Here is a 27,556-nt window from a genome sequence, read left to right on the forward strand (position 1 = left end):
GTTTCCTATGTTAGTTCTCGATTTCTTTGACTGCATTATGCACGGGATGCCTTGTAAATTTATGGAGCGTGCATACTTGCGCCTTACGAGTGCTTATGCGATCGGAACGTGCGCGTGTGTTGCGTGCTTGCTCGCACCAAGGCCGCAATCTCGGAGCACCTTTCTTTCGGACCCTCGGCAAACAATTCTCCAATAATTCTATTTTCTTGCATTATTCGTTGTTCTATGTCGGAAAGTTTTACGCAAAAAGTGACGAAGCGAGGGAGATTTTTAAAAATATTTAGACGTTAGGAAGACGAAGGAGCGTGATATCTCGCGTAGAAATCCCTGACTGAAAGTAATCCGACAACGCGCCGTATATTTTGGTATTGTAAGTCCGATACTGTCGGCAATGTTTCCTCATCGGCCACCGACGCCACGATAATGAGTGATCCACGCATCCACAACCTAGATCGCCATATTCCAGACGCTCAGTCGTATCGTAAACACGCGCGTGCGAGCTCGATTCGTTGTTTCACGCGGACGAAAGGTTCGAAAGTGGATTTCTATTTAGGTTTTTTTTCCAACGATATTTTCTCTTTAAAGACGAGTGACAACTTTATGCGGCAGTCGAACGGTATTCGCGGTGAGTTGAACAGATATAGACGTTCGTTTACTTTCACGTAGGAATTGTCTAAGAGTGTTTTCCATATAATATCAGGAAATATGGTGAATAATAATATTTTATTAATATTTTGTTATATATTATTAAACTGTCTTAGAGAAAAAAGGAAAATAAAAAATTAGCTAATGGTATCTCATAATACATTTGACATTTCGAGCATTTCTGATTTTAATGTTATAGTTTTCGAGTTGCAAATAATAGAAAATAATTCGGTCAGTTAAAATAAATACAATTAAACAGTAAAATTTTTTATTCTTTACTTAATATTATGGGCATTTTATATCAATAATGTTAATAAATATAAATAAATTAATAAATTAATTTAATTAATTAAATAACAGAAATATTTAAATTTAATATTAAAAATAAAAATTTTTTTAAATGCTACACAAGTCAAATTTTTGTTAAAGAAAGGTTAGCTTTTCAATAAAATATTTACTATCCTCTATTTAATAAATTATCTGTAATTAAAACAAAACAGCGCTTACACATTTTATATTTTTATATTTCATTGATAAAAATCATATAAAATAATCGTCAAGTGAAAATTATTAATTTTGCATGATTGAAAAAAGTACAAATGTTGGAAATTATATTTTTTCAATTGTTTATTGTTTCTAAATAAGAGAATATATATTACATTATATATAAAAATTAGAAATTATATATATTATATTAGACAGTATATATCAATAAAATATAATATTACATTATTGCCTATTTATATTGAACTGAACATTTTTTATTTTAGAAACACATTGATTTAAAGATAAAACGTTTTATCGACGTACATAAAATTTAATAGATAGCTGTACAAAGAATTTTTATAATCACACAATTTGTAGTGTTATGTTAGTATTAACTAGTAATAAGTTTTATTTTTTTTGTTATATTAAATAAAAGTCACACATTTATTGAAAAATTGGTTTGTCTCTTATATATACAAAGTCTCTCTACTGCAAAGAAATGCGTTTCCTTGATATTATATGCAATTAAAAACATAAGTAATACAAGGTTATATAAGCTTATAAAACGAAACAAATATATTTTCTTTTGCGTTGTTACACACATCTTTCACAAATATTTTCAAAAATATGATAATTTTATGATGAATGTTGTTTTCTCTTCATTTCTTTTATCATGTTAAAAATATGTTTTTTACTTAGATAAATTTATTAATATCTTTAATATTGAAGAAATTATCTCTGTCTCTCCTTATTTTACATTAGTTATATTTAAATCTGTATTTTAAGTTATTTCTTTTAATATTGATCAATAAAAACGTACTAATATTAAATACACTGTTACTGATTTATTTTTTTAAACTGTCAGGATTATTCAAATTATTTAAACTTTATTTTTTTTGTTTTTATTAATAAAAATATTATTAATTTTGTAAATAAGTATTATACTGATAAAAAAATTATTTATTTTATTCTTATATATTTTTCTATGGTATTAAAAAATGTATTTTTTAAATCAATCTGATACATTGAAACGCGAATAATTCAAATAAAACATTCTCTAAAAAGAGTTTTGCAGATAGTACCATGTAAATCCTTCTTTCTGGTTATCGTTAATTTTAATATTTATGCTGTCGGAAGCTGTCGGAATGCAGGAATAAATGCACTCTACAATTCCACAATCAACAGCAAACCGAATGACATTTTTGTATCGTTACTCAACATGCATTTTTCTTTGATATTTATCAAATCGTTAACAAAATTAATTCCTCTCAAGACTTGGATTTTATCGCTTAATTAGTAATATCATCTTGCTTAATAAGTGCCTATCACTTTTAACTCATCGCCTATTTTTGTCTAGAAAATAGCAATGTTTTTATCAGCATAAAACTCTTATTATTAATTTAACGCATGTTACGTCGTGCCAGAGAATTATATATCTCTCATGAGATTATATATTTTATGTAATAATATAAAATATCACAATAAAATTACTTTTTGAAATAGAATTCGAATTTTAAGAGAGATTTTTTCTTTATCTTAATAAAATTGTGATTTATCAGCTACGTGTCTCGAAATTGATAAGTTCTGAACATATTTGAGAAAGAAAGAGAGATAAAAAAATTATCATTTGTTTATGTTAATGTGAATATGTGTGTATAATTAAGTTTTTGTTTACGTTTCATTTAATTGAGCTGACGTACATACATATGCGCGTGCGCATAACATTCAAATTTAACTAGATAAACTAAGATAACAGGAATAGAAAAGATAGATATATTTCTTAAAAACGCGAGAAATCATGTCGTGCAATTGAGGATGAATCATGCAACATGCATTCAAACGCTCGTAATAATTGCGAAGAATTACGTAAAAAGATGCTTGCACGACGCCCATAGAACTTTACGGTTATGTACGTAGTGGTACGTTCTTCCAAACTTTAGCGTTTTTTTTTTTAAAGAGAGAGAGAGAGTTTCTCTCAACCTATTATACAGAATAAAATCTGTAACATGACAAACTAGTATCGTAAAATATTAATTTAAAAAATGAATTGCAAATGAATTGCATTCTTATTAAATAACAGGAAAAGATTAAGGCAAGAAGAAATTTTTCTCATGATAATGGAGATTTAAAAGAAAATTATTTTGCGAAGATCTATACATTTATCTATTTATCTATATTTTATTTCTTTACTCTCTAAAAGTGAATCAGTGTATTATCACTGAAAAACAGTAAATAGTCACTGATTATAGCAGTTATAAGTACAGCACTGTAAATCAGTGATATTTTATTGAAAGAATCAGTTAATAATTTTGTCTGTTTCAATCAGTAATATCTCAGTAATATTTCTCAATATCAGTAATATTTCTTTCGTTATTATCAGTAATATTAAACTACAATTTATCTCTCTATCTCTCTTTTATATTTCATATAAAATTAAAAATTTTATTTATATTTACTAAATATTTATTATATTAAAAATTTTATTTTATTTATATTACATGTATATCGAACTTGTTATTTTAAATAGATAACGAACGAATAATTTTCATTAAGTCGCCAGACATTTATTTGTCCGACTTATTATAAGATCGATTTAATATCTGAAGCGTCTCTATTGAGATTGTATCAGAAATTAAATCGAAGTAATATTTCTAATTTTATCTGTCACTCTTTGCAAACTTTATATAATTCTTATGACTAAAACTAAATACGAGAGAGATAGCGATCGTAGCGGTAAACGAACTTGCGATTACTGGTTTTACAGTGAAATTTACTGGTTTTACAGTGAATTTTACTTTAACTGACCATAATCAGTGAGATATAAGATAAAATAACAAAAAAATAAGCGTTTCCACTGAAGATCAGTAAAACACTCATTGATTCTCAGTGAAATCTTATTTTACTGTTTAAATTAGTGATATCTTCACTGATTCACTTTTAGAGAGTATATTTGTAAAATTTAATTTTATTTAATTTTACTCTTCTCTTTTTACATGTTTGTTTACATATTTATATAGATAGAGATCCACTGTTACATTTCTTAATAGAGTTTCATTTTCTTCAGGTATCAAAAAAACTTCATCGTTTTCTTCTCGACATGAGCACTGAAAGTAACAAAGGGTCTCCGAGCGTCATTACGCTCGCTTTTTCGATTCTGACGCATTTTCTACTTGTGGCTCCTGTGATATATATCCTGGTAGTTGCCTTTGGACATTACAGTTTCTTCTCTTGGCATCCGATTTGCATGTCTGTTGGAGTAAGTGTCAATATAATATACTATGGAAGATACAATAAGAAATTTGACAGTTAGAGCGTTCATATTTTATGATTACAATACGAAAACCAATTCGATAAAATTTAAAATTAATAATTAAATTACTTTAAATATTTTAAAAAGTTGTAATAAGTAGAAATTTAGAATTTATTTATTTCTTTTTCGTAAAAATAAAAAATTAAAACATCTTTCAAAATTATCAGAAAAATAATAACGTTCTATCATTACATTTATTGATATAAAAGTGGGGATAACAATTTGAGAAGAGAATCTTTTTTACTGCAATGTGTTTTAATCTTTTTGTGGCAAAGTTTATTATAATTTAATAATTCTCGATATTTTTTCTTGTGCGAAGGTCGGTCTTCTGATCACAGAAGCTGTCTTCAGCGTCTCCGGTGAGGCGTACATTGCTTCAAGATTGCCCAGGCGTAACCGAGTGACAATACACTGGATTCTACATACGATAGGTCTAACTATAATCGGGATCGGCTTCATCATCATTATCGTCAACAAGTTCAACAACCATAAAAAGCATTTCGCCTCGACTCACTCACAATTGGGCCTAGTAACGATTATATTGTCCTTTCTGACCGCTTCTTTCGGAATCCTGGCGAACAACACGGTATGGATCTATCCGCGGGTTAGACCGATGCTCATCAAGGTCGCTCATGCTTGCGGCGGCATCGGCATAGTTGTACTTTTACTGGCGACTCTCATCAATGGGACCTATTCCAAATGGTGGCCCGGCACCGTCACGGGAAGGGACTTGATCTTCGCGTCATTATTTTTCGCGGGTCTCTTGATACTCGTCAAACCGATACTCGGCGCTTTTTCGAGGTGCAGAGTCATATTTGGACCACCGTCGAGCGATACGTAACTGACAAAAATCTTGTGTTTCGAGAGACAAATCAAGAAATGTGAGAAGTTATTGCCTCAAGAAGCAAGATACGCTCGATCGATCTAATTATATCGAAAAACTAATGATTAACTAATGATATAAAAATTGGGTGTCTTGTTCTCGACGTAATCCTCGTGAAATATCCAATAGAATAGCGAGAAGCCAAAGATTATAGAACTAATCTTGTTAACTGAATGTTACGTTTCACCGATCCCCTCGGAAAATGTTCATTGATATGAATAATGAAGAAAGAAATATCACAACCTGTGTCAGCGAAATCAATCATGGCGAAAAAGACCCGATAGCGCATCGTTGACACCACTTGGATAACAATATTTTATTGATTACACACGCATCATATACATTTATCTCGCACATTATAAATTTATACATATAAGCATATGTATATTTGTATAATGCTATATATATATATATTTTTTTTATAATATAATGTACATATATAATAACATAATGTATTTATTTGATATATATTTTTTCATCTTTATGTATCCTTTAATTTACACGTAATAACTTTTTTGAACTGTTAATGATTTTCACTTGGAAAGTTCAGTTCCTTCTCCTTCATCTTCTTTTATTTCCATAAAATTATATAAGATTATCCAACAATATGTAAACACATACATACAATCTCGCTTGTCTTCGGGATAGAATCATTTTTATTTTGTTTCACTATAACTTTCTTCCCTGTACATTTATTCAAGGCATCCTTGTGTCTTGATTGTATGCTATTTTTTAAGTTTATATATAACTGTTTTACATTAAAACATCAGTACTTTAGTTCTACAATACCGCTTTCTTACAGAAAATATTTGTTCTAAAGATAATCGCGCGAATCAACTGATCGAAGAAACGCGTTCTTTGCATAAATTTATTCTCGAATATAATAATTTTGAGTAGAAGCTCTTTTTTTCTACTATCTGTTCTTTTTTTTATAAAAAAGCTTTTCTTTAAAAAAAAAAAGAGAGAAAAGCTTCTTTTCCATGTTTTATTATTACGTTTTATTATTAGGACACATTATTTTGTACTGTTCGCTCTACTGGTTGCTCGTAATGATACAATTAAAACCGTAACATCATGCGATGATAATTTTTTCAAGTACTTGACAAGTATAACGCAAAATAGAGAAATCTGTCCTTTTTTATTTATTTCAATGTAAAAATTCAATCTGTAAAATTCTCAAAATTATTTGTAAAATTAATTATTAAAACAGAAATCTTATGTAAGCAAAAAAATGTAGCATATCAGATTTTCTTTGTAGTAGTTTCTTTTTAGTATTTCTTTTTTTACATTTGAAATTATTTTCAAAAATAACTCGATTGAATTTAATAATGTTGATATTATATTATCACCGCATTGTTACTGTTCTCAATGCTCATTGCTCTTAATCCTACTTATTATTAGAACAGTCAACTATTTGACTTGGCCGGTATGAGAGAACCAGTGACTAATATTATTAATTATCATTATTTTTGTTTGCACGGCGAGATGCTTTTAATAACCATTAGTAGAAGGCTGTGCCATACATCAGGTAACTTTTGTGTACATTCTAAAAACATTAATATTATTAAACATTTAACTGCTCTGATGAGAGATTGATTCAAAGAGAGAAGCAATCGTAGATCTAACGGCACTTTCATAGTGTAACACATATTGGCTATAACTTTCTCGAAATTTTCAGCTTATCAAAACACATTCTTTTTCCTTACTTTCGTGTTTGTACGTTGTACAAACTTGTATAACCTAAAGTGAAAAATTCACAATGATTTTATATTGCAATTGAACGTGTATTCATATAATTTAGAGACTGTATTAGCTTTAGTTGTGGAATCATTCAAATGTTCCTTTACTTCCGCTGCACATTCTCTAAAATCTTTAGGTTTCTAATTTTTTATTTCAATTACAAAGATTACGTTTATAAGAGATTTGATTTTCGATTTATCTATCATTTTATAGAGAAGAGAGAAAATCTTTTAAAAAATAAAGAAACAAAAGTTTGAAAAGTCGATTTCTGTCAAAGATTATGCATAATATAAAATAGTAAAAGTTATCCTGAACAAGACATGCTTTAGATAATTAACATATCTATATATGTGCATCTAAATTTATACATGTATTCAAATATATTCAAAACTAAGGCTATTTTTTTATTTATGAATTTTTAACTCATTTCAAAATCGATCTTTCTTTGAAAAAAAAATTGTCTTAAGGCATCAATAGTTTTTTTTTTAATTATAGTAATAGTTGAGGTATACAATCTTTTGTGTGTGTGTGCTAGTTTATCACTTAATATTATTCGAAAAATATTTCGCATTAAAATAAAGAATCTCAATCTTTTCTGCTAATTGCACTACTATATACTCATCGATAAGTTTATATTAGCTTCTTTCACGAAATTCACTAATTATAATACATTTTATAACTTTCTTGTATCTACTTCTCCATTCGTTATCATCTTTTACTGATTGCGTATCCAAAATATCTATAACCTATTCCCTGAAAACTGTTGCACATTGAAAAGATACGTACAGTATAATAAATATTGAATACTTTTGACGATACATGTACTGTGCAAGAGATTAGTATACATTAAATTTTCTTTTCGGTTTCAGTATCTTTACGCGCTTCTATCTTTATTAATTTCATCTCTCTATTTGCTAAATGTAAATTCGTTTTCATGCATAATAACTCCTAATTTTTTCTATTTCATAATTAAATTGCATAATTAAAATAATTAACAATCTTTACAAATAAATATTGATTTATGTATTATGAAATGAATCATTATATCATAATACATCGATGTTACATTTTTTTCAATCTCTTTTAATCACTAACTAATTTTGTACAAATACTTATATTTTTGGGCACATTTTGGCCAAAAACTTTTAACATTAATTTAATTTTTTATTCAACTTTTGCTATTATTACCAAGAAATTACTTGATTAACGAGAAATGTCAGTTTACTTATCATCGCAAAAAAATGTACTGTAATCTTAATTTATTACGAAAAAGATAAAAAATTTGAGCTTATATATGTTTAATAAGGCCGTTTTGAATAATCAATCGATTAAATTATATAATTCTTATAATCAAAAGATTAAATTTAATAAAAGTTATATCATTTTTTAACAATTTATGAAAAACTAGTTAAGATATATTCTTTATAAATTATATAATTATATATTACTTATAAATTTTATAAATTATATACACAATAAAATAATTCATATCATATGATTTCATACCATTTTCATATCATTTGACAATCATGATTAATATTGCCAACATCATGTGAGAATATTTATCCTCAATTAGACTTACATTGGACACACTCTATCTTCGAAATGGTTATTTAAAGTTTATATTATTGTACGTAAAACAAACATGCCATATCATACCTGCTGCGAGGTTATTAGATCGGTTTTACTAGAATTCTTAAGAATCGATGGTCCGGGAAGTTTTTGAGTAGTGGGGACGGTGCTGGGCGGTTGTACCATCATCGGTTGACCGTTCACCAAAATAATCGTATCTCGTACCGAATCATATGTTCCCGGAGGTCCTTTAAGACAGGAGTATAAATATTATAATTTCATGTCCATAATCATTGGCATTCGAAATAACGAAAAATCATTACCTGAGGAAGGTGTACGAGTCAGAGTTTTGGAGGGTGTGAAAGAATTTTGCGATGGACCCCAGTTGGATGTTGGTTGTAACAATATTTTTATGCGATTCCATACATTTTTATTTTTGCCTTTTCCTCTCTTTGCTTTTTCGTAAGACTCGCTGTTCTCGAGGTCATCGTCATCATTGTCATCTTCGTCATCTTCATCGTCGTAAGCTGATTGCGCGCGCTGTTCTTTTAGCTGACCCTAAATTATTTTTCGTATAAAATATTTGTCCCTATAATTCTGTGTTTAAATAAAGAGATCGTCTCGCAACTTACTATAGCTAAACCGACAATGACCAAAACGGGAAGCATACTGATAACCCAGCCTAATACATCTGCCCATTTTGGATAAATGTAACTTCCATACGTGACTGGTTCGTATTTCACCCAATTAAAGCAGAGGATGAAGAATAATGCGGCGGGTGTGATAACTTTCCACATCCACGTCCAGAAAAATCTCCATAAGCAACCTCGGGGCCCAATCATTTGTTGAACATTGTCTAGAAAACGATCCGCTCCGTATATCCATGCCACGAGGATGCATTCGCTTATAGCGATCAACAAAACGGACCAATTGGCAGCGTACTTGTCCATTAATTGTAGCCAGTACATCCCGGCCTATGAGAAAAAAATGTAAGTCGTTTCAATGGCGTGTATCCCAAAAGCTATAGAAGAAGACAATTTTTCTTCTACATTTGAGAAACTGGATGGGACTCACGTTGGTGGTGAAAATGATGCCTCCGGCGTAGCCAATTATTGCAACTCCTAGAACGACCCAAATTTTATAATTTCTTAATGCTGGAATGCCATCGAGTATCGCCGTAGTAACAGTTTCCATGAGAGCGAATTGTGAATCGAGACCCAGAGTAAGTAGCATGATGAAGAATAATAGCGACCAAACAGGCGCAACGGGTAGCCGAGCCACAACCTACGAATTATAAAGAACCATTGATGATTCCCATATTTTGGAACATATTCAAGTATCAATATAATACACCAATAAAAGTCGATGAAAAAACCACATATCTGATTCAATTTAATTTCTTTATTCAGCATAAATGGATATTATAGATGAAAGATGCAAAAAAAAATGCGCATGGCTTTTATAATGAATTAAGATCTAACTATATCATTGATAATTACTTCTGGATAAACAATGAACGCCAAACCAGCACCTTCATCTACCACTGATGCCACTGGTACATCGAGCTCATGAGCAAGGAAACCGATCACCGAGAAGATGACGAGGCCGGCGAAGAAGGAAGTCCCGATATTGCTAATCGCCACAATCAAAGAGTCTTTGTAACAATTGTTGGTAAATTTATTGTATGAACTTAAAGTGATCAGACCTCCCCAGGCTGGACTCAAAGCGAAAAAGATTTGTACCGCGGCATCTCCCCATACTTTGGCAGACATTAATCTTTTCCAATCGGGAGTGAGATAGAAAAGTATCCCTTCGTTAGCGCCAGGAAGTAAAATTCCACGAACAAAAAGGGTGACCTACGGAAAAATATATATGATTGTTTTATTAAAAAAAAAACGCTAAATTACTATTAATTACATGTTAATTACAGACATACCAGAACGACGTATGGGAAAAGAGCGGTGAAATATACGACTTTGCCTGAGCTTTGCACGCCTTTGCTCAAACAAAGAAACACGATAATCCACGCTAGAAAAAGACTAGCCGCCATGAATGGTCGAATCGATCCAGTTTCCTCAATCCCATTGCTAATTCCCAATACATGATTGCTAGAGAGATGAAAAAATATTTTCTTTGTATATCTTTTATTTCTTATTTAAATGTTGTCTCTAGACAAGAGAGTAAATTATGTATTTAACATTGCAAACTAATATTTCATATTTTAACCCTTTCGTACCTCCGGGACATACATATATGTCCCACCTACGAAAAAAATCATAACTTTTAAACAAATAATCCTATTGACTCTTACTTTGGCTTGTTTTAAAGAAGAAGGTTCAAGCTACATGTAAAAAAGTCACGCACTTTCAAATATAATGTTTACAATAAAATATAATTATCTAAACTTTGCAAAAAATCAAACTTTTAGAGAATAAAGAATAATGCATATTATATTGGAAAAACATAGAATTTATGCACTTATTATAAACTTAAAGTTTTATTTAAATGTGATTACAACTTTATTATAATAAATATTATAATAGTTTATATGTGTAATTAAAGTGTGCGCGAAGTAAGACGACGCGGCAGATACAAGGCTTGCAAAAAAAAATGTATAACAACGCCACGAGTCGAACGTGTGTGTGTGTATATATACATTCAGAAAAATCATAATATATATTTAAAAAAAAAATCTAAGCTCATATTTTAAATATATTGATATTTAAGCTTTTCATGGTCGCCATTTTGAATCTGCCATTTTGAATTTTGATAGTAAATTTGGAACCAGCACCAAAAATCTATAAAACTTCATATGAAACGCATCTTTTTTGGGAAAACCGGAAGTACGAAAGGATTAAACTAAAATTATATTCTTATTATTATTATTATTAGAAATAAACGGGCACAAGACATACTCGCAAGAGACAAGACATATGCAAAAGACTGATCATCATAAGATAAAAAAATAAATATAACTGTATTATGCAATAAATATTATACAGAAATAGAGTAATAAATTAATGATAAAACACTGTGATTAATAAATTAATGATAAAATAAATTAAATAAAGTCAAAAAAAACATAAGATTCATTACTGAATATATTCATTCCTTATATAATGTATGTCATTACTGAAAATATTCTTCAGCCGGCGGTCTTTTGATTGCACTAGTTATGTTCTCGATAAGCAAACCCATCGCAGTCATTTGAGTTGAATTGAGACATTTTCCTTTGAAATAAGAAGCGTTTTGAGAGACACAAGCCTCAGCAGCATCTGGCATAAAACAATCCTCGGTACTCCATTCTTTTTCGCACTTACTCCAGGGCAATTCCCAACCACCTATATAAAAAATTTAAATAAAAGAATATTAATTACAAAAGTTATCAACCATTATAAATTTTAATTAGAATATATCTTTATAATTAAGTTTCAAAATAAAATTTTATTAAAGTTAAGTTTACCAAAATCTACTATAAAATAAAATTTTGCACATTAGTTATATTTTTTCTAAAATTCAGCTTAAAAAAAATTCTATTTTTTTAATCATCTATAATTTTGATATTATTAGTACAACAATAGTCCTAAATATTTCTGCTAATAAGGTATCAATTTTTAAAATTTATCAGAGAATTTTAAAAGTAAATCTTAAAAGTAAAATTCAGTTATGTGTGTAGAAAATTTCCTATCAGTATAATTATTTACCAAGAACCGAGGCAAATATGTAATACAGCGTCCAGGCGATGATTAAATTATAATAGAGCATTACGACGGAACTAATGAGGACCATTCCGTATCCTAAGCCGCGCAGCAAGGGGCAAAACTGCTTATAAGCTGCCACTGGTCCGAGACTGGCATATTGCCCTGTGGAATAGGAGAAAGGACAATATATCCCGGTTGCGAATAATTCATTTTATCACAAAATCATTAAGAAATCATCAAGATATTGTATCATTGTTTCGTCTACCTAAAGAAAGTTCCATGAACATTAGAGGCAATCCGGCGATGACGAGCATCACGGTGAATGGTATCAGAAAAGCACCACCGCCGTTCGAGTAGCAGAGATACGGAAATCTCCAGACATTTCCGAGGCCTACGCTATATCCCAAGAGAGATAATAGAAAATCGAATTTCCCTGTCCAAGTTCCGCGTTCTGGGTGATCATCTTCACCGCCCTGCAAGGGCGCTTGACTATTGGCCACTGAGTATTTATCGTCATTCTATCAAAAAATTAATTTATTATTTATATTTTCTATAATATTTATTAGTTCTTTTTTATTATGAATAATTTTGCAAGAGCATTGATATGATATATGAAACTCGACAGATATTCCTCAAATTAATATAAATCTGGCTTACGTCCCAGTCCAGGTAAGGACGTATTCTTGAGGATGTCTCTTCCATTTTTTACATCGATATGATCTATCGCTGTCGCAATATCAATCGTTTCTTCGTTTTCTCATGACTACCGACTCGGATCCATTAAAGTTCAATGCTAATTGTACTAATTAGTCCTCTTTGATGAATGAACATTCTACGTGTTCATTTCTTCGAATGCTCTATATGTAGAAACTTTTTTAGCGAATATTATTACATTAAATATTCTTCTAATGTTATATCGCATTAAAAATACAATAAACTGCTTAATTTTATTTTAAAGAAAAAAAGATGCAAAAAAGCAAGCACTTTTGCTTGCAGACAAACGTTCGCATCTCGATTTTCCGTTACTTTTACACCGAAATTCGCTACATCATTGAATAATAATTATTAACGTTCTAATTAAGTTATTATAGGATTAGCATCAAGGAGATAAATACGCGCTAGAACAATGACGTAATTGATCGTTGATTGGAATTTAATTTTCTCATACAACTGAATTAAAATAAATATGAATCTAAAAATTATATAAAATTATTTTTGTTTGATTAGAAATACCTTTTTTACATTGAGAAAAGGAAGCGTATATGTAAAATATTTTTAATATTAAAAATATGTTACACATACACTTCCTTTTTTCAATGTGAAAAATTAATTTTAAAGTATAATCGAATTTTAATTGATTAACGTGTTTTTTCTGATTAATATTTGATATTACGATGCAAAATACGGAAAGAGATAAAATTATAAAGAGATAAAGATAAAATTAGAAAGAGATAAAATACTACTTAAATTAAGATAAAAATAAAGTGATGCCAAAACCAAACATGAATTTATATATCACATTCGCATCTTTATCATATATATGTCACTTACCACGTCTTTATCAACTAAAATTGCACACATTCATACACTCATTCAAGCATGTTGGAACACAGACATGTTGCCGGTAAAGTCAGCTGATGATTGACACTATCGATCTACCTATCAGCCTTGACAGATACTTTTGCCAAGGTCAGATTTACACTGTCACTAAATGTCAAGGCCACGCTTGGCAGGTCTGTGATCGCGAAAAGGGAATGAAAGAAGGAGTTGGAAAAACAGCCGGGAGATGCGAGGAGAGGCAAACAGATGTGGAAAATTGATTGAAGGAGCGATCCGTGCCCGGGCAACTCGCCGGCCTATCTGTCTGCTTATAAGGGAGCTTTTCTATTTGCAACCCTCTTTACCTCTCCACGACCCTGTCCGCTCACTCTCACATTCCCACTACCCTATTCATTCTCTCTCTCTTTCGCGCCCAGACGAAACCTGTCGCGAGCCTCAAACTCCACTCAGATCGATCGATATTACTGCTCCTGCGAGCTGTGCTCCATCCTAAACCTTGTAGCTCTCTCTCACTTGGGCCACTTTCTCAGTACTATCATATATCATCATTTATTCCATTTAGTTTATTAATTTCAGCGAAAGAGAGATGCACATGTGCACTCACGAGAAGAGATCGATGAAGTTTAGAGATTAATCCATTTAATATCATTTTTTAATACTATTATTTTTACTGTCAACTATTCTTTTATACTCATCCATAAAATTTTTATAAATTGTAGATTGACATTATTAATAAGCATTACGAGAAAAAAGATGGAAATTTTTTTATATTAAGAATTAATCTTTTTACGTGTAAAACGAATTACTCTTCCAAGTAACCGCAATGTGTTGTATAAAAAGTTTCTTAAGACTTGAAGGAAGTAATATTATTATAAAGTTATATCATATATAATATACGTAAGGAAAATTTTATATCATATAAAGGAGTCTATCTTAATTATGCATAATTAATTGATTGAACAAGTTAATCCGTTAATTAAAAAATTAATTATAATAATTTATTGTAAGTTTATTATAAATTATTATAAACTCAATCCCAGAAAATAAATAAGAAAGAAATAGCATTAATTTCGCTTTTCATTTAATCTTACATAATTCTATTGAACACTACTATGAAACTATACACAATTAACAGGTAATTAACGATGAATCTTTCATTGATTTCCGGTGAATATTGTCCATAGAATAATATTGTCCATTTCTGTCCATAGAAAATTATTGTCTTCTTACGTAATGTTCAGTGAATATTTTTTTCATGCATCTTTCTTCGCCATTTTACATGTATAATTTTTAGAAATGCTGCAGTGATCGAGAATGGTTGCAACTGTATGTTGACAGAGACCTGCAAAATAACATAAATAGAGTAGAGTGACTCTTTGTATGCTACATTTCCGAATGAGAGCAACGTAATTGAAATAAGATTATGTATTAAAAAAAAAACGCTTTCTAATGTATGTTATTTATTAAATTAAGTTAAAATATTATTTTTATCGAAATGAAGAAATGAGGAAGATGTTATTTAATATATAGTTATACACTTTTTTTGCAAGCCGCGCATCTGCCGTAAGACTTGGATGCTCGTCGCACGCGTCGTCTTCGCGCACATTTTGATTACACATATAAATTATTATAATATTTATTATAATAAAGTTGTGATCACATATAAATAAAACTTTAAGTTTAAATTCTATGATTTTTCGATAATTAATATACAGTTATTCTTCACTCTTCTCTCTCTCTCTCTAAAAGTTTGATTTTTTGCAAAATCAGGTAATTATATTTTATTGTAAACATTACATTTCAAAGTGCGCGATTTTTTTACATGTAGCTCAAACCTTCTTCTTTAAAACAAGCCAAGTCAATAATATTATTTTTTTTTTAAAGATGATTTTTTTCGTAGGAGGGACATATATGTCCCGGAGGTACGAAAGGATTAAAGATCTGCCGCCAAAATGGCGACGTGAAATACAATCTGATTTATCGCACGGTAAAAGCGCATAGTAAATAAGAACAGAAATAGTATCTATTCTCTGCTTCTATTGGCGAATATTTTCTATTTCGCGTATTTATTGGTGAATAGTTTTTATTCCTTATTCCTATTGCCTGTTGCCTAGCATTGTGCAAAGGCCATCACACATAAAATTCCATAAGCACGTAAGACGTAAGCGTAAGGAAATCGACCAATTGGAGGGGCCAATACTCGATCGTGATTGGTCGATTTCCTTACGCTTACGTCTTACGCGCTTATGGAATTTTATATGTGATGGCCTCAAGGGCCTTAACGCACGATCACGATTAGGATTAGGCCTGGTCTACAATAGGCAATTTAAGCCTTAAGAGATTGACCAATCACAATCAAGTATGAAGAGAATATTCGACCTATTGTAGATCGGGACTTAGGATGCATTCGAAAATTTTCCCCTAGTTAAAATGATGTTAAATTGACCAATCCGAGCAAAGAAATCTCTGCTTCTTCTCTCTTGATTGGTCAATTAAACGTTACTCTATCCTACAGGTAAGATTTTCGAACGCATCCTTGTCGAGAGCCGTATGCGACTCGTGGTCTCGTTGGTGCCGATTGTAAACGGTAGACATTGATAGATAGAATAAAAAAGAAAAAAAGAGGACAACAAGGACTCGTTCCCCGTGCGTATTCCCTTATTCCACGAGCCTGTCGAGTCACATCGATCCCTCGCGTAATTCGCGAATCGTCGATTTTCCTAACCTCCAAAACCTCCGAATCCTCGGACTCTCGGAGTGCCTTCTACGCGAGAGAGGACAAATCCATCTCTTGGACTCTTTTCCTCGCTCGTAGTTCCATCTATCCATCTTCTCTCTCTGTCCTACTCGCGCTCGCTCACTCCCACTCTCATTGCCCTCTGTTTCCCTATTGCCTCTAGTTCTTGGCAGGTCTCTAATAACTCCCACTTTCGTGTCTCCGACGTGCGAAAAGTGAGGGGAATCGCGAAGATCGTTCGGACACGGTGAAAAATTTGTGTGCAGAAATTAAACGTATAGTGTCGTCGTGAGTCAAACAGCTTACGAGGACCTGTGGACAGCGATATATATATTGTTGCGCGGAGTGCGGTGACAAGCACGGTGGCAAGATTCAACTTCCTGTCACAATCGCCGAGTAAACAGGCAAAATTCCGACGATTTACGGTCTATGAGCGCCAAGAGTCAGGGGGACCCTGGAGAAGATCACGTTTCCAGGTGTCACGAGAGTCGTTGCGTTCTTAGTGTCGCTCGCAAAACGCCTTTTGAAATAATGCGCCGTCATGCATCTCCGACAAGAGTAGACTCTCGTTCCAAGAGTCACGCAAACGCACGGTTTCCTTCTCGGCGATGACGTTTGTGTCCAAAATCCAAATTGTATCGACCACGAAATTTTACATTGTCGAAACCTACGATCGGTGAATTCAGTCTTTGTATGAGAAATTTACGCGGATTTTCGCTATCTATCTCTTTTAATTCTTTTAACTTTTAAAAAATTTCTTTTGGTCCTCTTTTATTTGTTCAATTCTCACTCGCTCATCGTCGCTCGATTATACACAGAGAACTCGTATACAGAGAGCGACGTAACTTCATCATGAGATCGCGAAATTACAAGAGTCTCTATTATTAGCGCTTTGTTTTGGTGCAACGACATTGTGTCATCAGACTTGGCGAATTATGTATATGTATAATAACATATAATTCTCGAGACAATTCCCAAGTTCACTTAGCACTTTTATGTCACATTCAAGAAAGACTCGAGCAATCTTTATTCTTTGCAAAAATTTTAGCTTTGATATTTTGTCGCAATATTGAGATATAAAATGTAATGATTATATTTATATAAAATGCAATGATTATATTTATATAAACAGAGATAGACAAGAATAAATGTTAAACCTTTCTTATATGTCGAAACTCTAATATATAAGCATTTATTTTTGTGATACATATAGTCTTATAACAAATATTTTCTCTCTATGTATTATATATTTTCAGAAATTGTGCAAGTAAAGACCATCATAAATAGGCATGACTATCTGCTCTTTGCATATATTTTATATATGTTTTTTACTGTCATCTTTATAGGGTAAGAGCAGAGAGTCCTTGCAGCGACATGAAGCGTGCAGCTGCAAAAAAGCTTATTGAACGGTACTTTTACCAACTTACGGATGGATGTGGAAACCCTCATTGTGACAATCAGCATTGTGCCTCGAGTGGCAAAGTATGACCTCAAAGCACATTTGTTCAGCTATTGTAAGAATTGGATAATATCCTACTTATGCATTTTATTCTGTTTTGTTCTAGGTTACTAATCTTACTCCAAATCAAGCAGCTGCTCAAGCAATACAATTATTTTCGCAAGAAGCGAGACTTTGCGATGGTACACAACCTAGTAAAGTTGCTCGGACTACTATAGAGCCAGGGCAAACATCGTTAGCTAAGAGTCTACCTGTAAAAAGCGTTAATCCTACGAGCTCCGATGAAGGTATCTCAAGTTGATTTAATGAAGCTTCGACTTTGATTCAAAGGTTAAATTATAAATTATGACAATATGCAAAACTAGATGGTAATTGTAGATTATATTTTACAGATGTAAGTAAATTTGAAACATTTTGATTTCTTATTAGGAAAACAAGAGCCATATCTTACAGAAGCCAAACTTCTGGATATTATAGAAAAATGTAAAGCGGAAGATTCATTTTCTTTATTAATTCGTACTTTGGGAGAGGTGTTTTCATCTGGAAAGGCATTAAGTCTCAGCTTTCAAAAAACTGAGAAGAGTAATTCTCCTTTGGCGGCGCTTCTCGAACGGGCGCCAGATACTTTATTAAGGCCACCTGCGGATTTAAATAAAGAAGCAGTACGATCTCTTCAAGGAGAAGATAAGGAAGAGGATAGCAGTGATCCGTCGCCTACAGTTCCTAATAATGATGATACTAGTGTTGATTTACCATCTGTTCGTAGAGCTTTCGAAGCACTTTGGTCTCTTCCAGGTGTGAAAAAATCATTTTACCTAATATATTTAATTATATGTAATTAATTTATTACATTTATTATTAAAGTTAAATGTTTCTTTATGTTTTCTAAACCGTTAGTATATAATTATTAATTTATAAAGAACGCATTTTAAGACTTTAAATATAATGTCATTGATAAATATATGCTATTTCATTTTAATTAGGTGAAGTATTTGAATCAGCTTTGGTCAATGCATTAGTTACTTTGGCAGATGACATAGAATTAGATCTAAGAGTATTTCGCATAGTACGCTGGGACAGTATGGACAGTTTGTTAAATGTATTTCTCATTGTCTTTGAAATTCCGATGCTCGGAAATAGCGAATATCTGGAATTAGCCCTCCATATGTTATGTAAAGCATTGAGTTGTTTACCGATAGTAGCTCAAGCTAAGTTGGCACGTGTTTGGGCCAAACACTGCAAATCGCGGCTTCCAAATCTTCTGCAGGCGCTTCAAGAACTCATCACTGTCAAAGTGCGTCTCCTATTTTTTCAATAGCACTGATTTCATTTTCATTAATTTTAAAATGACCACTATCTTTATTTCCCATAGTTTTGAAAACTTTAATACTATGTTATAGGTAATAGGAGGGTCCTTTACGCGCGATTATTGTGTCCAAGATGCAGATACCATTACCGCACCTACAAAAGTTATGAAAATTCTATACTATGCGAGTATGTTGGCTGGAGAATTAGATCCTCCTGAGTTGATATTGGGCGATGAGGCCGAATCGGCAAGCAGCGATAAAACTACTTCACGATCAGCGATATCAGGACAGATTCCTCAGGTATTATCTCTAATGGTATTCTCAGAAGGTGTATTTATTACATTGCTTGTCTGTTACATAAAATATTTATTTCAGGATGCATTAGCGATAGAATTAGGAATTAATGCACTAGACGCACGTAAACCTTTCATACCATTTACCGATTTCTACAATGAACCACTTAGCGATGCCATAGAGATGGACAAAGATTTTGCTTATTACAAGAGTGAAGAACCGATGAAATTTAGCTTTATGAATTATGCTTTTGTTCTTACACCAGCCACTAAAACTTTGGGTTTATATTATGATAATCGCATTAGAATGTATAGCGAACGACGTATGAGTTTTTTACAAACTGTTGTCGGACAACCTACCAATCCATATCTCAGATTAAAGGTTTGTTAATAAGGCGATCGATTATAGAAAACGTCAATATAAAAGTTACATTCTTACTTAAACAGGTGAGGAGGGATCATTTGATAGATGATGCATTGGTGGAATTGGAAATGGTAGCCATGGAAAATCCATCCGACTTGAAGAAGCAATTAGTCGTCGAATTTGAAGGAGAGCAAGGTGTCGATGAAGGCGGTGTATCTAAAGAATTTTTTCAACTAGTTGTAGAAGAAATTTTTAATCCTGATTATGGCATGTTCACAACCCAGGTCAGAACTCACTTCAATTAAATTAAGTAAGCTAAAGTAATTTTTCTGTTTTTTTTTCTTTTTATTTATTTTTGTTCAAGCATTATTTTTTTAATGCTAAGACTGTAAAAATTCATTAATTTCTATAATATAATTTTTCACTTTTTATATTTCAATCTTTGTGGAGGAAAGATGCATAATCACATATATATATAGTCACCTTTCATAATCACAATTTAATTTTAAAATATGATCACTTCTTTATTTCAGGAAGATACACAAATGACATGGTTCAATCCGACATCGTTTGAAAGTGATGCGCAGTTTACGCTAATAGGCATCGTTCTTGGTTTAGCAATTTATAACAATGTAATTCTAGATGTACGTTTTCCAATGGTAGTTTACAGAAAACTGCTAGGCAGAAAAGGTGCTTTCGCGGATCTCGAGGATTGGAGTCCAACGTTATATCGAACGATGAAGGAATTAATGGAATATACGGGAGATGATATGCCGGAGACATTTATGCAAACTTTCCGAGTGGGTTACAGGTGAGTTACGAATGGGTTACAGGTGAGTTACGAATGGGTATATAATTACAATGAGATTACAAAAAATATCTTGAAATAATCGAATTATGCACGCGAGTCTGAATATTTGTATCTTCATTTTATAGAGACGTGTTTGGATCGTTATCGTTCCACGAACTCAAAGAGAACGGCGACGAATTATACGTTACACAGGAAAATAAAAAGGAATTTGCCGATCTTTATGCGGATTTTTTGCTCAACAAGTCCGTGGAGAGACAATTTAATGCCTTCAGACGTGGCTTCCAGATGGTAACGGACGAGAGTCCGCTCGCATTACTCTTCAGGCCCGAAGAAATTGAGCAGGTATAACCGTATACAATCGTTGATATAGCGTAAATGTTATATCGGGCGATTATTCTCACGATATTTGATACGCGCGCAGCTTGTTTGCGGAAGCAAAATATTCGATTTCGCCGAACTGGAAGCAGCTACGGAGTACGAAGGCGGCTATACTGTTGATAGTGAAGCGGTACGTAACTTTTGGCGCGTAGCGCATTCTCTACCACCTGAAAGTCAACGGAGGCTTCTTCAATTCACTACCGGTAGCGATCGAGTTCCGGTCGGCGGTCTTTCAAGGCTCAAAATGGTCATTGCCAGACATGGTCCAGATTCCGACAGGTAAAGTAATTAACGTTAATTTTATATTTTAATTTTTATTTATATAATTAGCATATAATTAACACATATATTTTCAGATTGCCAATCGCGCACACATGCTTTAATGTTTTATTATTACCGGATTACAGTACAATAGAGAAACTACAAGATCGCTTATTGAAAGCGATTAATTATTCAAAGGGTTTTGGCATGTTATGAGCATGCTGCACATCGCCCCTCTCTCCCCCAGTCTTTCGAATTATATTCGACATGATGAAACTCGATTCCCTTTATCATTTTAATCACAGCTATAATACTTGGAAGTATCTATCATAATAATTGAAAATTGTGCCAGTGCGTGGAAACATTGCTTGTTGTGAATATGAATTGACAACAAAAGGCTCCTAACATTCTAAAATACTTCAACGAATCAAAGAGAGAGATTGAGTCCTTTGTACAAAACAGATATAACTTGAAAAACGCTTCACAACTATTCTTGCATGCAAGAATCGCTTGTATCATACTGTGTACTTTTTCTATTGAAGTAAAAATAATGAATATTGATTTCATTAGCCATTTCGAAATGATTGAGAAAAGAAGTGCAAAAAATGAATGCAAGTGTAAAAATACGGAAAACCAAACGAAACCGCATTATAGAAATAAATATGTAACTTTAGCAAAACATAGTCAACAAAAACAGAATGCGTTTCGGGAACTCGACGGTTGCAGCCGTTATGTATTTCATTAGATGATGAGAGTTAGTTTATAGAATTGAACTCTTTTCTTATTCTTAACAAAGCTAAATTGAATAATCTTTTTTTTAACATGCATTAAACACAAGTCATCAATTTTTTATTTAATTTGTGTTATTTTAACGCAAAGTATCAAAACTTCATTGATTTTGTAAACAATTTAATGTATTTATGATGTTAAGAAATTGCATAATACTTGGTTCAAAGATAAAGCAGATAAGATTAAAATTGATTTATATTTATAAATATAATTTTCATATGCAAAAACAAAAGATTTGATTGTACATAATAATATCATAAAGTTGTAATCAGTCACAGATGTATAGCTATCGTTTAGCTTCCTAAACGCATCTGATGCCTGATGCTGCAAAGCTGAAGATAATCTTTTTGCAAAAAACACATTGAACTGATGTCACCTTGACTTTTTTTTCTTTGTAAAATAAGATGTGAGATAATGGCGCTTTTATATGTATATTTTCTTTAACTTTCTACATTTTTCTCATGCATCACGCGCGTCATGATGATCAAGTATAGTATCAAATAAAAATTGAATTTGTATAAACATTTATATAATAGACAGCATTCTCTTCAACGGCTGACATTGTCAATCGTTTTATTGTTATTCACATGACAATAAAGCTCTTGAAACAAAAAAGCAAAATCGTTATCTTCTGGTCACTCTATCTCTTCCTTAGTTTTTCCCTTCACCCACCTGGGAGTTGCTGGGAGTAATTTCGAACGCAGCCTAAGGTTGATGACAGAGAACGAGACGTAAGCGCTTACGTCTGTCGTAAGCCGGTTATAGCTGGTTATACAATAGCTGTCGTAAGAGTTAACCAATCACAGTTGATTTTAGAGAAGAATAATCGAATACGATTGGTCAACTCTTAAGCGTCGTCTACAATGACCGTAGCATAAGGTTGTAAGGCCGTAGTCGTAAGAAATTGACCAATCCCAGTTGAAGTTCAGGAGAATAATCAACTGTGATTGGTCAATTTCTTACGACTCCAACCTTATGCTACGGCCATTGTAGACGACGCTTTACGACACCCGACTTACGACAGCTATTGTATAACCGGCTTTACGCCTCGTTCTCTGCCATCAACCTAAAGGCCCTTGCACAATAAGAACAGAAATAGTATCTATTCTCTGTTCCTATTGGCGAATATTTTCTATTTCGCATATTTATTGGTGAATAGTTTCTATTCCCTATTCCTACTGCCTGTTGCCTAGCATTGTGCAAGGGCCTTAACAATACTAATCTAGCTTTACTTGATCAGAGAGAAGACTGAGAGATGTCATGGTCTGTTTTTAGGTAATCCCTGAAAGCGATACTCCCTCTATGGACATTGAAAACGTGGACATGAACTACAAAGCCAATGTCCATGAATGTTCTCGGAGGGTAATATATAATGTGCACAATTTCTGGTTTAGTTCCGTGCTATGTGCACGAAATGCCGGTAGCACCAGAGTATAACAATCATTATTTTGAAAATAATATATAAATATGATAAATAATAATTTTTATAAAAATAATTTTTATAAATTACTTACCTATATGTGTATGTATGTGTGCCCCACGTTGTCCAAATGATTTTAAATATAAGAATAGACTATTTGAATATCGGCGTATGTTACCGCCGGTATAGCTCTCAGGTTCATGAGAGTACTGAAACCTCCTCACCTGGCAAATGCCTTCGTTAAGGCGGAGATACAGGGGAGGAAAAATTGAGGAGGAATAATTTTTTTATTTATTTTTTTTTATAGAGTTTTTAAACAGAGAATATAATACATATAAAAAATATATATTACATAATTATAATATATACAACGTAAATTATAATTAATTTGCAATTACATAAAAAACACATTACAAAATATTAAATTATGTAATATAAAAATAATTACATTACAAATATATATATTACAAAATTTAATGCAGAATATATAAAATACAATGCATTAGAAATATGTATTACAAAATATAATACAAATTTAATATAAACTATAATTTTAAACTTAATACAAAATAAAATTTATTACACGAAAGTGTCCAAAGTATACGTATAATATAAAATTTAGTAAAAATTTTTACATAGACCAGACAAGACTGATTAGTGATGATTAATTACGCGATATTTATTATTAATAATCGACATAGAATAATAAAATTTAATTAGTTTTATATAAATAACGTATAAACGTAAATAATCATGATCAAAAGAGTCATTAATAAAATTATTGATCATTTCTTCGATTGTAGAACAAAGTATTTGCACTACTAGCGCATTTTGCGCGGACTATTAGAAACAATATTCAAAGACGTGAAAAGATAGACAAAGCTTCGATGTATAAGTCAACGATTAAATTATAAGATAATATTAAAATATAAGACACATCGCGATTTAAAATTTACGAGAAAACGCGACGAATAAATAAGTCGATAATATGCGAAATATTTGATCGCGATACGTATAATTTTTATAATATAATAATCGAAGCTCTCAATAGATACGTGCGCGATATAATTATTATCACATAAATATAGAATATCAAAAATATTTCAACAAACATTTGAGGTCTGTAATGTTTGCGAATATACAATTCACCGACCGATTTACTTGTGAATTTTTATAAAATAAATCGCAATTTAAAATTCGAGATAAAATGCGACGAATAAATAAATCGATAATATTCAATTGCAGATACGCGAGTGACATACCGGTATTATCCGATAAAAAGAGGAGTGATCTTAAAAATGGAGAACGATTAACATCTTGTTTCTACATCAGATTTCACAAGATCAATCTGCGAAGAAAAGTTAAGTGATCCATTGAAAGTCGGGAACTTCACTGTAGGAGGGAACGAATCTCGGATCTTCCAGACTATTCCCAATAGCAATGATTTCAGTAATAAATCAACGACAATTCCCTCGTCATTATCTTCAATTCACGAAATTGATATGCACGTCAGAAAACATGTTCTTCCATTACTAAGAAATATATTTTTTTATTGAAAATTAAATGGATATAACGATCTTTTTTATTGAAATGTGATTACGAACGATTATATTTATAAATAATAAAATACATGCATTATTGGAGTTTGTGTTAAATGTGCGAATACATATAATTTGGGGTACCGTTTGCGCGCGCGAGACGAATCGAACCCGATAACAGCAAGATTTAAAAAATTTCAATTCGAATAGTGCGCAAAATAAAATAAATCAAATAATTTTAAATATATAATTAATTCTAGATTAATTCTTTAGATTCTTATTCTTATAATGTTTAAATTAATAATTTCTTTTCTTTTAATCAATATCTTGCTGATATAGGGGTACCCATTCGATTCGTCTCTAAATTTTTAAGTATTCGCACATATTATGTAACATTCATGTATAATTTCGCGTATATATAATATATCATATTAATAAAAATTATAAAAACATTTTGGATACGTTAATTTGTGCATGTATTTTATTATACATATATATAAAATGGTATATATCTAAAAATTCTAACTAATATTCTAAAATGGCGATGGATGTCCAATACCTGCAAATAGTTTCTTAAAAGAAACTAAAAACTAATATTAATATCCCCAGTACCTAAAAATAATTAATAATTAATAATAAAATATATTCGTTCGTAATCATTTTTATCAAACAGTTAATAAAAACTATTACAATATGAAATTACTTGAAAAATAAATTTTATACAATAAAATTTATACACAACGCTATATCCATATTTAATCTACTATTAAATCTTTCTGGCATTAGACAATAATAATACCAATTTTAATAATGACAGAACATTTTTAACGAGAAGAAAAAAATAGATGCATTTTCTCTCACATCTAAATATATATTATTTAAATTAATTCGACTTTAAAGAAGCGTATGGCGTTCGCCGTTGAAATACTACCGAAATCATTGCTTTCAGAAATTGTCAGGAAAAACCGGGATTAATTCCATTCTTACAATAAAAATTCCCAATTTTCAACAGGGCACCGAACTAGACGTCGCGAATGGATCTTATAAGAACCGATGAGAAATAATTCTCCATAATGAAAATCGTTTCGACTCCTCGGCGGTACGAACCACGCAACTTTCATTAACGTTTATCTAACGAAAGGAACAACGATAACTCTTTTATTAAAACGACAATCTTGTCTAAGAACGTGAAAAGAACGCGGGAAAAACACGGTGTTTTCGCAACTGTAATTTATAATTTATTTATGAATATTTTTCGATACGAAATTCGTAAATACACAAATATAACTGAAGAAACAAATTATTAAATTCATAATAATTAACTCGCGATTCTATAATATCGAAGGTGATCATTAAATTTTGTGAAGCTAATATTTCGTAATAATCGTTGACTTATCACATCGAATCTTCACATTCTTATTCCATATTTCTTTATATTTAATTAACAATATTTAGCAATATTATCTGACGAGAGAGATAGCGATAAGATCCTTTATTAATTCAATCTCGTTTGAAAATGCAAAAAGAACGCGGAAAGAGCACGGTATTTTCACAATCATAATTTATTAATTTATTTTAGGATTATTTAGTTACGCGCGATATGGAATTCATAAATAGATAAATCTAACGGAAAGCATATCATTAAATTTATAATAATTTGACTCGCGATTCTATAACGAAGGCGTTCGTCAAATTTTGTAAAGCTTATATCTCATCATTAATTTAGCACCGAATTTTTACATTTTATATAAAAATTTTCCGAATTTATTAATGACTCTTTGATATGAAAATATAAACAGTTACTCTTTTATGAATATTTTAAAAATATATACTATAGAATAAAATATGTTAATTTAATGAAATTACTATTATATCATCATTATACGTATACTTTCGATAATTTTCGTGTAATTTACAATCGTAAATACTATTTCATGTAATATAATTATAGTTATAATTGTATTTTATACACATTTATGTCAATAATTAAAAATATCAATATTAGATTATAATTAATATACAATTATAACTATTTACAATTTACAAAACACAATTTACTAATTACAAATTACAATTTACAATTTATGTTATCAATATCAAATAAATGTACTTGATTTATTCAAATGTTTAATAACATAAATAATTTGACATTGACAGCATTAACATTTGGACTTAATATTATAGCTATATATTAATTTACACATATATACGATATATTTTTAAGTTTTAAAATAAAATATAACATGTTAAAATATATATCTTGAACATTTATAATTATGCAATTTGTTTAATATTCTTGAAA

The 27,556-nt window shown here is 31.2% G+C and overlaps 3 protein-coding genes across 10 annotated transcripts; 2 read left to right on the forward strand and 1 right to left on the reverse strand.

Moving 5' to 3' along the window:
* The first annotated feature begins 429 nt into the window (after positions 1-429).
* On the forward strand, positions 430-5,808 carry LOC145961447 (transmembrane reductase CYB561D2). Of its 3 annotated transcripts, none has more exons than XM_083081624.1 (3): positions 430-625; positions 4,196-4,387; positions 4,761-5,808. In XM_083081624.1, exons 2-3 carry the CDS (start codon positions 4,229-4,231, stop codon positions 5,280-5,282), a joined length of 681 nt encoding a protein of 226 aa, XP_082937750.1. In that variant the 5' UTR covers positions 430-625; positions 4,196-4,228; the 3' UTR covers positions 5,283-5,808. The 3 variants fall into 3 exon arrangements, with proteins under 3 accessions (XP_082937750.1, XP_082937749.1, XP_082937751.1); XM_083081623.1 differs by lacking the exon at positions 430-625 and adding an exon at positions 2,830-3,050; XM_083081625.1 differs by lacking the exon at positions 430-625 and adding an exon at positions 2,831-3,040.
* LOC145961446 (sodium- and chloride-dependent glycine transporter 1) lies at positions 5,186-14,322 on the reverse strand. 3 transcript variants are annotated; one of them, XM_083081620.1, is made up of 11 exons: positions 13,889-14,322; positions 12,995-13,194; positions 12,603-12,855; positions 12,341-12,499; positions 11,770-11,977; positions 10,573-10,744; positions 10,136-10,492; positions 9,711-9,920; positions 9,269-9,610; positions 8,960-9,194; positions 5,186-8,884 (listed from the first exon to the last, which is right to left on the reverse strand). In XM_083081620.1, exons 2-11 carry the CDS (start codon positions 13,037-13,039, stop codon positions 8,718-8,720), a joined length of 2,148 nt encoding a protein of 715 aa, XP_082937746.1. In that variant the 5' UTR covers positions 13,040-13,194; positions 13,889-14,322; the 3' UTR covers positions 5,186-8,717. The 3 variants fall into 3 exon arrangements, with proteins under 3 accessions (XP_082937746.1, XP_082937747.1, XP_082937748.1); XM_083081621.1 differs by having other exon boundaries at positions 12,995-13,207; XM_083081622.1 differs by lacking the exon at positions 12,995-13,194.
* Positions 14,323-16,445: 2,123 nt separating this feature from the next.
* Positions 16,446-22,073, forward strand: Ube3a (ubiquitin protein ligase E3A). Of its 4 annotated transcripts, XM_083081558.1 has the most exons (12): positions 16,448-17,110; positions 17,981-18,116; positions 18,200-18,380; positions 18,523-18,888; positions 19,077-19,387; positions 19,494-19,700; positions 19,776-20,075; positions 20,141-20,341; positions 20,591-20,868; positions 20,994-21,210; positions 21,290-21,525; positions 21,603-22,073. In XM_083081558.1, exons 1-12 carry the CDS (start codon positions 17,064-17,066, stop codon positions 21,721-21,723), a joined length of 2,601 nt encoding a protein of 866 aa, XP_082937684.1. In that variant the 5' UTR covers positions 16,448-17,063; the 3' UTR covers positions 21,724-22,073. The 4 variants fall into 4 exon arrangements, with proteins under 4 accessions (XP_082937685.1, XP_082937683.1, XP_082937686.1 ...); XM_083081559.1 differs by having other exon boundaries at positions 16,446-17,325; positions 19,494-20,075; XM_083081557.1 differs by having other exon boundaries at positions 16,446-17,110; positions 19,494-20,075.
* Positions 22,074-27,556: the final 5,483 nt, after the last annotated feature.

This window comes from Camponotus vicinus, unplaced genomic scaffold, assembly GCF_025532165.1.
Source record: "Camponotus vicinus isolate PSW18456_S1 unplaced genomic scaffold, iyCamVici1.0 SCAF_11, whole genome shotgun sequence".
NCBI classification, from domain to species: Eukaryota; Metazoa; Arthropoda; class Insecta; order Hymenoptera; family Formicidae; genus Camponotus; species Camponotus vicinus.